At 35.6% G+C, this 11,074-nt stretch overlaps 2 protein-coding genes across 5 annotated transcripts; both read left to right on the top strand.

The window, feature by feature from the left end:
- The first annotated feature begins 686 nt into the window (after positions 1-686).
- Positions 687-4,720, top strand: LOC140179955 (uncharacterized). 4 transcript variants are annotated; one of them, XM_072220300.1, is made up of 4 exons: positions 687-1,195; positions 1,298-1,392; positions 1,480-1,640; positions 4,508-4,720. In XM_072220300.1, exons 1-2 carry the CDS (start codon positions 714-716, stop codon positions 1,386-1,388), a joined length of 573 nt encoding a protein of 190 aa, XP_072076401.1. In that variant the 5' UTR covers positions 687-713; the 3' UTR covers positions 1,389-1,392; positions 1,480-1,640; positions 4,508-4,720. The 4 variants fall into 4 exon arrangements, with proteins under 4 accessions (XP_072076401.1, XP_072076402.1, XP_072076403.1 ...); XM_072220301.1 differs by having other exon boundaries at positions 688-1,195; positions 1,534-1,640; XM_072220302.1 differs by having other exon boundaries at positions 688-1,195; positions 1,316-1,392.
- A 4,223-nt stretch (positions 4,721-8,943) lies between these two features.
- LOC140179956 (uncharacterized) lies at positions 8,944-10,820 on the top strand. Its single transcript, XM_072220305.1, has 6 exons — positions 8,944-9,338; positions 9,424-9,507; positions 9,598-9,721; positions 9,810-9,944; positions 10,076-10,274; positions 10,562-10,820. The coding sequence occupies exons 1-4, from the start codon at positions 9,201-9,203 to the stop codon at positions 9,857-9,859; spliced, it is 396 nt and encodes a 131-aa protein (XP_072076406.1). The 5' UTR covers positions 8,944-9,200; the 3' UTR covers positions 9,860-9,944; positions 10,076-10,274; positions 10,562-10,820.
- Positions 10,821-11,074: the final 254 nt, after the last annotated feature.

Consider the following 11,074-nt stretch of genomic DNA (forward strand, 5'->3'; position numbering starts at 1 on the left):
GAAAATAAGAAAGAATTGTACAATTTAATTTAAGTAACTTTTATTCTTAAAAGGTTACGATTTATTTTATTAATTTGATATCTTATTTTATAAATCAATTAAGAATAATTAAATTAGTTTTATTAATATTTGGAGTTAAGTTAATTAATATTTTTGTGTAATTTTTATAATTGGTTATTTTATATAATTAAATTTAAGAAATTTCTATTATGAATAAATATGATTTATTCTATTAATTTGAGCCCTTAAAGATTAATTTATTAGAAATGATTAAATTGATTTTGATAAATACTTTAATTTTAAGTCAATTAGTATTTATGCACAATTTTGATTATAACTAGTTATTTTATATATAAATTGAAATTAAAGTTATGATAGAAAAATAATAAAAGGTCATATAATTTAATATAGGTAATTGATATTTCGAGTTTAACTGTATTTTATAGAATGTGATTAGTATGCTTATTTTATAATTTAAATTAAAAATAATTGTTTGAGCTCATTGATATGCTGATAAATAAAATCTTATGCGTTTTGAAAGTAATTTTTATAAAGTAATTTTTATAGTATTATATTTGAATCTTAAATTGTTATTCTATCTCAAATATTTTGTAAAGGTTGTTATATTACTCATATACATTATACCTTAACCTTAAATTCCTAATTAAAAACCTAATTTTACCCTAAATTCACAAAACACACGTACAAACAGAATGGGAAAGAAAGGAAACAGGGGAGCTCGAGGGGGGAAAACAGAAAGGGAAAAGAAAGGAAGGGAAAAGAGGGAAGATGGGGGAAAACGGAGAACAGGAAGGGAGACAGAGGACGAGGGAGAAGAAGAGAGGGGGAGGAACAACGCTATGGAGCTTGGTGCCGCTGCCGAGCTGCTGTCGCAGAGAAGAAAGGGAGAGGCGAACGTGACCCACGGAGGAGAGGAAGGAGCTGCCGTCGAGCCACGCCCCGTTGCCTTGTTCGTGTATCGCGGTTGCTGTTCGCTGAGGGTGAGACACGAAGAGAAGGTGCTGACCTGCACCATCGTGCCTCGCTATCTTCGTCGAGCCTTCATCATTGTCGCTCCCTATTCCCGTTGCCATCAGGGTTTGCTGCCGCTGCCATTGAGAGTGACGCAGCAGAGGAGGAGTCGTTCCTCTTCCGCCGCCGTCGCCGGAGACCTTGGTTGCTGTTGTTCATATGGGTGAGTTCGTTGTTTCCTAGTTACCGGAGTCACTGTCTATGAATCTTTTGTTGCTTTAGAATGACCTTGTCCCTATCTTTAATGTTCCTGAGTACACTATAGTTGTTGGAATCGTTACAGCTGGAACTTGTCACCGGGGGAGAGAAGCGGCTACACTATCCTCTTCGTTTTGACATTGAACCTCTATTTCTAACCCTGTAACGCTCTTGCTCTTGTTCTATTTGGTATTTTGTTTCTCTATTATGTTCTTATTTTAGTTATGATAGCCAATATCTCTGTTTTAGTATTATGGTGTTATGCTGAAATTGCGAAATTGCCGTTGCTGCGAGCGTAACAAGAATTGATGATGCTGCCGCCGTCTCGGTTGCGTTGAAATCGCCGCTGCAGTTGCCAGTTTAGACTAAGCAGGGATTGTTGCGTTAAACTATGCGATTGCGACATCGAGGTAGGGGGTTTAAAATGATTTTAATTTAGAAATGCCTACAAGGTTTATTGAATAACTGCAAATAGATTTAATATCTGTGAGTAATTGATTGACTATGTGAATATTGAATTGTGGCTGAAATTGTGATTGAAATGGTTGAGATTGTTATTTGGAATTGTTGATTAGTGATATTGATTGATTATGTGGATTGGGATTTGTTTGATGACTAATTGTTGAGAGTTTCTGAATTTTAATGGGTTATGTTGGATTTGTTGCCGTTGAGCTATTATTTCGTATATTGTAATGTTAGTGAACTTGGTTGGTGGTTGATTTGGAGTTGGTTTTGAGGGGTGTTGAAGGGTTGGATTTTGAATACAAAATGGTTTGCTGAAAATTAGGTTCTCTTGAAATTAAACGGCAACTTTGAAGGTGAATCAGTGGCTCTATAGTGACTAAAATGATGAGAATTTAAATGTTAAGTAAATTATATTAAGTGTGATTATTGAGATTTAATTTTGAAGGTTTCATATTAACTGGAACATTAGTTATGATTTTTCAAAGTTAAGTCGTGAATCTGATTTTCTGCACTACTTTAAATGAAATTAGAAACTTGAAAAATCTATAACTAATTCTATGATGATCGGATTTGCGAGGGACTAAGTCTGGATTAAGCCTGGGAATATAAGGAGTTGGACTGGTGAATTTGAGACTTTTTCATTAAGTTTATGATTTATGGTAAATTTTTGAATTGGGGATGTCAAATCTGGTTTTCTGCAGAACATTTAACACAGCAGCAACTTGTTTCTTCTATTGGAATTTCTCCAGTTTGAATTTTGAAATGGAACCAATTTTTAATGAAACTTTGGTCCTAATAATTTAATTTCATAAAAATGTAGAATTTTTAGAGTTGTGGTTTTAAAGATTTGGGTTTTCAAAGAAAGATGTATTATACAGTAAAAGTCAGATTTTGTTTTCTAAGTCAGTAACTTTGAGGCTTTATAATTTTTAATTCTGGAACGATATTGAGATACAATCAATTGGAGGTGAAAGTTGAGTATGTTTAGTATATATGATTCAAATTTCAGGGTTTTCCATGTTTTAATAAGTGAGTTATGGGACTTGGAAGAGGTTATATTCAATGATTTGTAAAACAGAATTTTGCAGAAAATTACCTAACTTTCAAGCTACTTAACTCCTTCATTAAAAATGGTATAACCCTGGAACCAATTGAGAAAGAACTTTGGATGAGTTATGTGTAACCACATTAATTTTGAAGGTAGTTGGATTTAATTTGGATTTTATATAAAATTTCAAATGTTGTATGCTGCTGCTGTCTTCTGGTTTTAAAACACTGCAGAACAGTCACGGTTTTGCTTATATTCCCGAAGTTAGAGTCAGCGAAAAATTATGATTTTTGGTTTGATAGAAAGCTCAATCCGAGACGGTCGCATGGATATAAAGTTTGCGTGATTCTGAATTCATTTGATATTTTAAAAACAAAATGGAAATCAGGCTGCCAGGTTGTGTTGACAATCATTTTGGACATGGAATTTAAGAAATAGATTTTCTATACTATTATCAAATATTTTTGAGAATATATATTGTTGTGGCAACTGCTGAAAGAGACTAATGAAATGTTGAGAAAGAAGGAACCCGTAAGGGTGGCTAAGTCTTATTTTTAAAGGAGATTATATCCAAATTTTTATAAAAGTAAAAAGACTTAATCAAAATGAATACTTGAGACTTGTTTAACGATAATAACTTTACTGATTCTTTTGAGAAAATATATTTGGTTTATAAAGTTGCTAACAAGGACATGGGTTTTGTCCCGCTTGCATATTTACAATTACAAAAGAGTAAAGAGATAAAGAGAAAAAGATTAATATAGATACAGATGAAAGAGTATTCAGAGAAAAGTAAAGAGATACAGAGAGTAGAGCAATTAGAGTAGAGTAAAAAGATGCAGAGAAAAGAGAAACCAGAGCAAAGTAAAGAGATATTTGTATATTTATATATATTAGTTGCTTGATGCAACCCAGAGCTATATTTAATATATATTAGTTGCTTAATGCAACCCAGAGCCTCTGTAGGAAAACTAAGTTACCTACAGCCATTTTCCGCTTCCCCAGAGCAGAGCAGAGTATATATATATTTTCCTGCAGTAAGCAGAGGCTGTCTCAAATGAGCGGCTATTATCATATGCGCATTTATTTAGGAACGGAAAATTGTATTCGGGAAATCAGGATTACGGGCAGCCAACCGACGCATGAGCTCATGGCCTGTACTAGGACTAGACATTCATCATATGCATCTATGTGACATTGTTTGTGTGTGTATATTGTAATTGGTTTGCCTATGTGAATAATTCTGTTTAACTGCTAATTGCTATACTTGATGTAATTGCTCTTGATTGTGCTTGAATCTCTTTACTTGTGTTTGTATCTGATTGGCTGGGTTGTAGTGAATTGGGTGTTGATTGAATTGCTTGAGCCTAAGGCCGTGATTGGTTTGTGTTTGAGGTTTAGTAAAGTATGAAAGATTAAGCTGGTTCAGCATAGACTTAATGAACCTATGCTTGGAACAAATTAGTCATTTATACAGTCTAGGAAAACTTTTAAGACGTATATAAAGTAAAATATGGGTTTAGGATTTTGGATAATTAATTGATGCTTCTAAGAAGGTTTTAGATTTTTGAAAGTTGAGCCATTGGTTTTCAAAAGAAGTTTATATAAGGCGAGCGATGAATACTGCGAATGAAAGTAGTTTTCTTTTCAATGTCTCTAAATGAAATTAACTATTTGCGTTTTATTCTTTACTTTCACGGCATTCTCGACCTCTACTGAGAACATGTGGTTTGGTTCTCACCCCCAAATTTTCCACCCTTTCAGCGACAGGTTTGAAGACGCAATTTGAAGCTGCGAGCGATCAGTAGGCTTTCTTTATGGTTTTAATTGCTTTCATAGAGTCCCCTCGCTATTGTCCTTTGAGATTTTATTTTACATAGAGGGGTAGGTTTAGTATATTGTATTTGAGTTTTAATTGGTCTCTTTTGTATAAGAATTATTATCAATAATATTTATGTGATTATTATTATTTGTGAATGTTTGAATTATGACTTTAATGAATAAAAAACAAAATTTTCTGGAATTTTCTTAAAACTGAAACGCGAACTCGATACAAAGGCTCGATAATTAAGTAGTTAATACTAGAGAAGGTTACGTAATGTTCTTTCTAGTGGAAATACCCTGACTTAAGCAAGGTATTTTGCTGGACGGGATGTTACAGCTAACGCATGCACAAAGGTCACACATACAATCAATGAATTGGACTCCATCAATGATACAAGAGACTAAGCTAGGGCCCGGATCAACACACTTTTCCGGGATGGTTCCCATCAAAGCCAAAATAGAACTCCCCAATGGAATGATTTCTAAATCATGGATTCTATCTTTGTTCATACACAAGTCCTTAAGAAACTTCGCATATTTGGGCACTTGATGTATAGCATCAAAGAAAGGGATAGTTACCTCTACTTTCTTAAACATCTCTACCACCACTTTCTTGAACATCTCTACCATTTTGGGGTCAAGTTCTACACGCTTCTTGGTCCTTCTTGCCAATGTAGAAAATTGGATTGGTTGAGCCACTTCCTCTAAGACTTGCTCCTTTCTAGGGACTTTACTCCTTGGTTGAGGGTCTTCATCTTCAACTATCTCATGTGTTTCCTCCTCCTCTTCTATTTCTTCTACCTCCACCACATCCTCCTCTTGAGTAACTATCATTGGGCTAGGTGCCTTTGAGTCCCTCTCTTTCAATTGAGTTCCGGACCTCAAGGTTACGGCGTTGATGCCACCCTTGGGGTTGGGTAGAGGTTGAGAAGGTATGACACTAGAATTTAGAGCTTGAGGAGTAGAAGTAGAAGGTGGCTCCATACGAGCAATGAGAGCTTGGAGGGTTAAAGTAAGACCATTGAGACTTGAGTTGAGTGTATTTTGGAGTTCTTTTTGCCCTTGGAGTATGGACCGGAGTGTCTCATCTTGATTTGAAGAAGTGGAAGGATAGGTGATTTGTGGTGCTTGTGATTGGTTAGGTTGGAGTAATTGTCTATGAGGTGGTATGTAGGTTTGGTAGTTCATTCCTTGGTTTGGTTGTTGATTTGGAGGATTTTGTGAGTATCGGTTTTGTGGATTGTTAGTGTTCCATCTTTGGTTGCCTCCATTGTCCCTACCTCTTTGTTGATAATTATCCCGCCAACCTTGGTTGGAACTATCCCTCCAACCTTGATTAGAGTTGTTACTCCCTTGGTTATAATTGCCACCTTGTTGGGGGTACCCTTGGTTGAAATTGCTCCCTTGTGAATGGTATCCTTGATTAGGACGCTCATAGAAGGAGTGATCATAAAAGTTGTGGGTAGCCGCTAGAGTGTTATCTTCTTGGAGACTTGGACATTCATCCGTGTAATGGGAGTAGCATGAGCAAATACCGCATACTTTTTGGGGGACCAATTGTTGGCTTTGTTGGTGTTGAAGAGATGGTGGAGGTTGTTGTTGATTCACTTGGAGTTGCTTTAGAAGACTTGTCATCTCACACAAGGTTTTGGTAAGGGTGGCGGTCTCACCACTAAAAGAGACTTCATTCACGGCCTTTGGGCAGTTGATTCTCCGTCTAGCATGTTGAGTGGATTCGGCCAAGTCGGTAATGAGTTGCCATGCCTCCTCTGCCGTCCTATACTTTGACAAAGAACCGTTGCTTGAGGCATCTAATAGATTCTTATCTTGTTCCCTCATGCCTTGGCACACATAGCTAAGTAATACTTGAGTGTCAATCATGTGGTTGGGACATGAGTCAAGAAGTTTGTGAAACCGCTCCCAATATTCGTACAGAGTTTCCATCTTACCTTGTACAATACATGAGATCTCCTTCCTTAGCTTGTCCGTCATCTCTACGGGCATGAATTTATCAAGGAATTCTCTTCTAACCAAGTCCCAATCGGAGACAACATCACTAGGTAAGGTATAAAACCACTCCTTGGCTCTTCCCTCAAGAAAGAAAGGGAAGGCAAACAACCATATAGCCACTTCATCGGATCCTTCCCGCCTAGTGGTCGAGCACACACCATGAAAGTCATTGAGGTGTCTAATTGGATCTTGAGCGGAAAGTCCATGGAACTTTGGTAGAAGATTGATGAGAGCGGTCTTGAGTTCAAATGTTGCATTCAAGTTGGGATGAAGCACATGAAGAGGTTGGAGGACAAAGTCCGGTGCACCCACTTCCTTGAGAGTAACTCTCCTTGGAACGGCCATATTGTCAACACCTAGATCAAAAGAAGAACTATTAGTAGTATCAACGGAAGACTAATTAGTGCATTCCTTGAATGACGAGTTGGAATCCACTTCGGATATGGTTGGTGAACTGGTAAAAACCATTTCACCTTCCTCAAAGGCTAACCGCCTCCGAGCTTGCCTAATATGAAGCAAAGTTCTTTCAATTTCCAAATCAAATGGGGCTAAGCTCGGATTCGGTAATGAACGCATCATACAATAAAGAAGATAAGAAGCTCATGACATCAAGTGGTACTTAAGCAAAGATTAATCCTAACTAACAATCAAACAAACAAACAATCAAGAGAGAAATGCAATTATCCACATATTAACATATTTACACTAACCAATAGAATGTCACACATAAGCAAGTCCCCGGAAACGGCACCATTTTGATAGACAAAATATTCTTATGCCGGATTAGAAATTAGCAATGAATCCAATCGTGAGTATAGTCTAACCGACACGCAAATATCGCATCAAACAATTCTAAAATCTATGACCGAGAGTGTTGATCCCGGGTCGTTATCCCTAGGAATTGCCTTAGAATGCACATCATTGATTAGGAAGTCTTTTGTGGTTTTGAGAGTTGGTGCAAGAATTCAAACTATCAAAGGTAAACAACAATTAATTGAGATAAAAGCCTTGGCTAAGGGTGAGTATTAGAAGTTCCATCATTGTAGTTTCCTTCAATTGTGATAAGAATTAATTATTGCTTCACTTAGTTAACCCCCTAATAATAGAGGAAAGTCAAGTAAAAGTAACTAACTTGAGTCACAAGTCCTAGCCTAACCCTAGGGAAGTCTAGCTTTAGTGCACTGCAAGTCAATTAGCAATTCTCAATTCCTAAACAGCAATTGATATCCACTACTCAAGTGTCTCCAATAACTCAACCCCTAAGCCAAGTGAGAGAAATCTATTCCATAGCTAGGGTTGTCATTTTCACAAACAATTGGTAGGCAATCATAGAAGACATGATGAAATTGATAGAAAAAAATTGAATTAAAGCTATCTAATTCAAGAAATCATCAACAATCAAGCAATTGAATAAAATTCTTCAATTTATTAATCAAAATGCAAAGTAACAAGGTCACAAATCTAGATCCAAGTGAATGAATCAAGAGAATACTAATTGAGAGTAGAAGAAGAATAGATCTACAACTTGTATCAAAGGAAAAGTGAATTAGCAATGGATCTCACCAAGAAATCAAAGGAGAATTGCAATGGAGAGAGTAAAATCCTAGAGAGAAGTTGGAGTTTCTCTCTCTAAAAGCAAAAATGTAACTAACTACCGAAAATATCTAGAATTATGTCTAATTGTCCCAATCTCCTTAATCCTTGGTCTTCTTATGCTCTTCCAGCCAGAATTCTGCCCTAAAACAGGGCCTACAACTGCCTGAAATCGCTGGTCACATTTTCTTCTTAAAAAATCACGTGCAGCCATCGGCGTGTACGCGCACAGTATGCGTACACGTCCCTGGAGCTTTTTGCGAGTATGCACACAGGCGCGCAGTGCGCGCGCGCGTCCAAGGATTTCTGGCCGAGCCATGTAAGTGCGCCGGCTTCTCGTTTCGGCTCTATCTAGCCGGCTCTGAGGGTGCACATCCGCGCGTACATGTACGATGCGCGTGCGCGCCCATGTCCAAATTCCAAAACTCTAATTTTTCTATGCTCCTTTCATTCATGCATGCTTCCTTCATCCCTCTTAGCCATTTTTGCTCTATAACTTCTGAAACCACTTAACAAATGGATCACGGTATCAAATGGTAATAGAGAGGGATTACAATATATCAATTTTAATAGAAAAGAAGCATGTTTTCATCCATGAGGAAAAATTAGGAAAGAAACACAAAATCATGCATTTTTATATGAATAAGTGTGGAAGATCATTGATAAAACCTTCAAAATCTATACATGATAAACCCTAAAAATGGGATTTATCAATGCTATATCATAATACTTTTTTTTATTATTTTTGAAAACTTTCCTCTGTCATCTTGCAGTCCTCCCCACCTCATCTTTTGAAAGATGACTTTGGTGAACCTTTATTCTCCCTTGGCATAAGTCTACCGAGCTCTACACCAAGAATAACAAAAATTGAAAGTTTGGTGAAGGTAGTGATGAATGTTGGGGTGGCAGCAGCATTTCAATATGCGAAGGAAACAAGTACGGAGCTGAGTTTGAGCATCCTTGAAAAGTACAAGACTCTGGTAAAAGAAAAGAAAATAACAGATGAGCTGAGGAAAAATGTTATCAGTGGATGACGCATATCAAGACTGACAAATATGGGTCAAACAATAAGTTCGATACCATATTCCTCTTGGACCACAAATCTCATTTAGAGGGGAGTAGATGCCACTTCTTGTCTCCAAGACCTACAGAACACGTAGAAAATATGGTAAATTCTTCTGCTACTACATTAACATTAATGATTTTCCTAAAAAGTTATATTCCCATATATCTAATAAATTTTGGTCCTATAGGTGGTCTCCGCACTATGTATGCTCAACAACAAAAAATGTCACAGATTTGATGAAGAAATATGTTGTGTTCCAATAGATATTGTGGTAAGATATCATTAAAATTTATCATTAATTTTGGTTCATTTTTATTATGTATGGTATGATACAAGAATTTTATTTTGGTTTATTTTGCAGAATTCCATGTTGGCAAAGCATAACCCCAAGTACACTGATCCAGACACTATGAAGGTTTTCGAAATCAGTGAATTTAAGGACTACCTACATTTTCTTGACAAAAAAACTAGCAACTCATTCATTTGTAAGTTGTGATTTCTAAAACTTCTTAAATAATTCTACCATTTGGTATCATTTAGACTGAAATATTCTATCATTTGTCCAAACTTCAGCAGTTTGCACCAATTTGTTATGGAGGCCATTGGTGGTTGTGGATTGCTGATGTTCAAAAGAAGGTCTTTCATGTGCTTAATCCCATCAAAAAAGATCATGTGTCTGTTGAAAGAGTAGCTTTGAATAAATTTATTGTAAGTTATTTACATAATACATATTTTTGTTGCAAGTTATCTCTTATTTCTAGACCTTTTGCTCTAATTAAATTATATCAATCACCTTTTGTACCTGATTCAGCATTGTTTCTATCCTATTCTTTTCATAGCTTGATAGTATCCCAAATGAGGGTCTATGCTGGGGTAAAACCTTTTGTGGACAACAAAGAGAGCGTTGAAGCACCATATATTTCAATCAGTGGTCAACAAAATAGTTGGAATTGCGCAATTACATCATGAAATGGATGAAAATAATCGATCCCAAAAAGATCAAAAAGCAAAAATACAAATGTAAAAAACTAGAAACAGGTAAGTACATTAAACATAAATTATCCTCTACTTTTAAATTAATACATATTAAAAAACTTTGGTTCATATCTTAGTTTATTTGAGGTTCATTTGGATCTAAAAATGAATTCGATGAATTTTTGTTGATAATTGAGTCTTTTTGACTGCTTGTTCAAATCTGAACTAATTTCAGTTCATTTGTGAATTAAATGAGGTTCATATTTTAGTTCATTTCGGTTCATTGCTTAGTTTATTTGGGTGTTTTTAGTTTATTTCAGTTCATATCAATAAATTTCTTTCAATTGTAGGAACATGTTGATGCTTTCAGGTATGAATATGGTCCAACCATTCTCTTGGACAAGATAAATAAATTGAGAGACAAAGTCATCGAGGGATCTAGGGATATAGAAAGTAAATAGGTTCTTCTAAATTGTAATAAATTTCTATTGACATTCTTGAACACTATTTTGTAAGAAATTATAAATGTATATTTGATTTATTTGTTAAAAATGTCTGGGCTGTATTGAGATCACATTAATATTTTTTTTTCAAGCACACTATGAGACACTAATCTTCTTGGTTAAGTTAGGAGCTCTGTTGATTCTAATGGACTAATGTTATAGCTTTTCTACTTTTGGTTAATACACTGACATTTTCTTAATGAAGAGTTTTCATTCTTCATCACAAGGGTTTGAATATATTAAAAAATAGTTCTAATCTGAATTGGATTCTAATTATCATCTTGAAAAATTTGGTTATTGGAATTAATCTTGAAAACTCTTTCTCACAATTCTTTAAGTTTTGAAACTGGAATTGATAAG

Source organism: Arachis hypogaea, chromosome 16, assembly GCF_003086295.3.
Source record: "Arachis hypogaea cultivar Tifrunner chromosome 16, arahy.Tifrunner.gnm2.J5K5, whole genome shotgun sequence".
Lineage (NCBI taxonomy): Eukaryota > Viridiplantae > Streptophyta > Magnoliopsida > Fabales > Fabaceae > Arachis > Arachis hypogaea.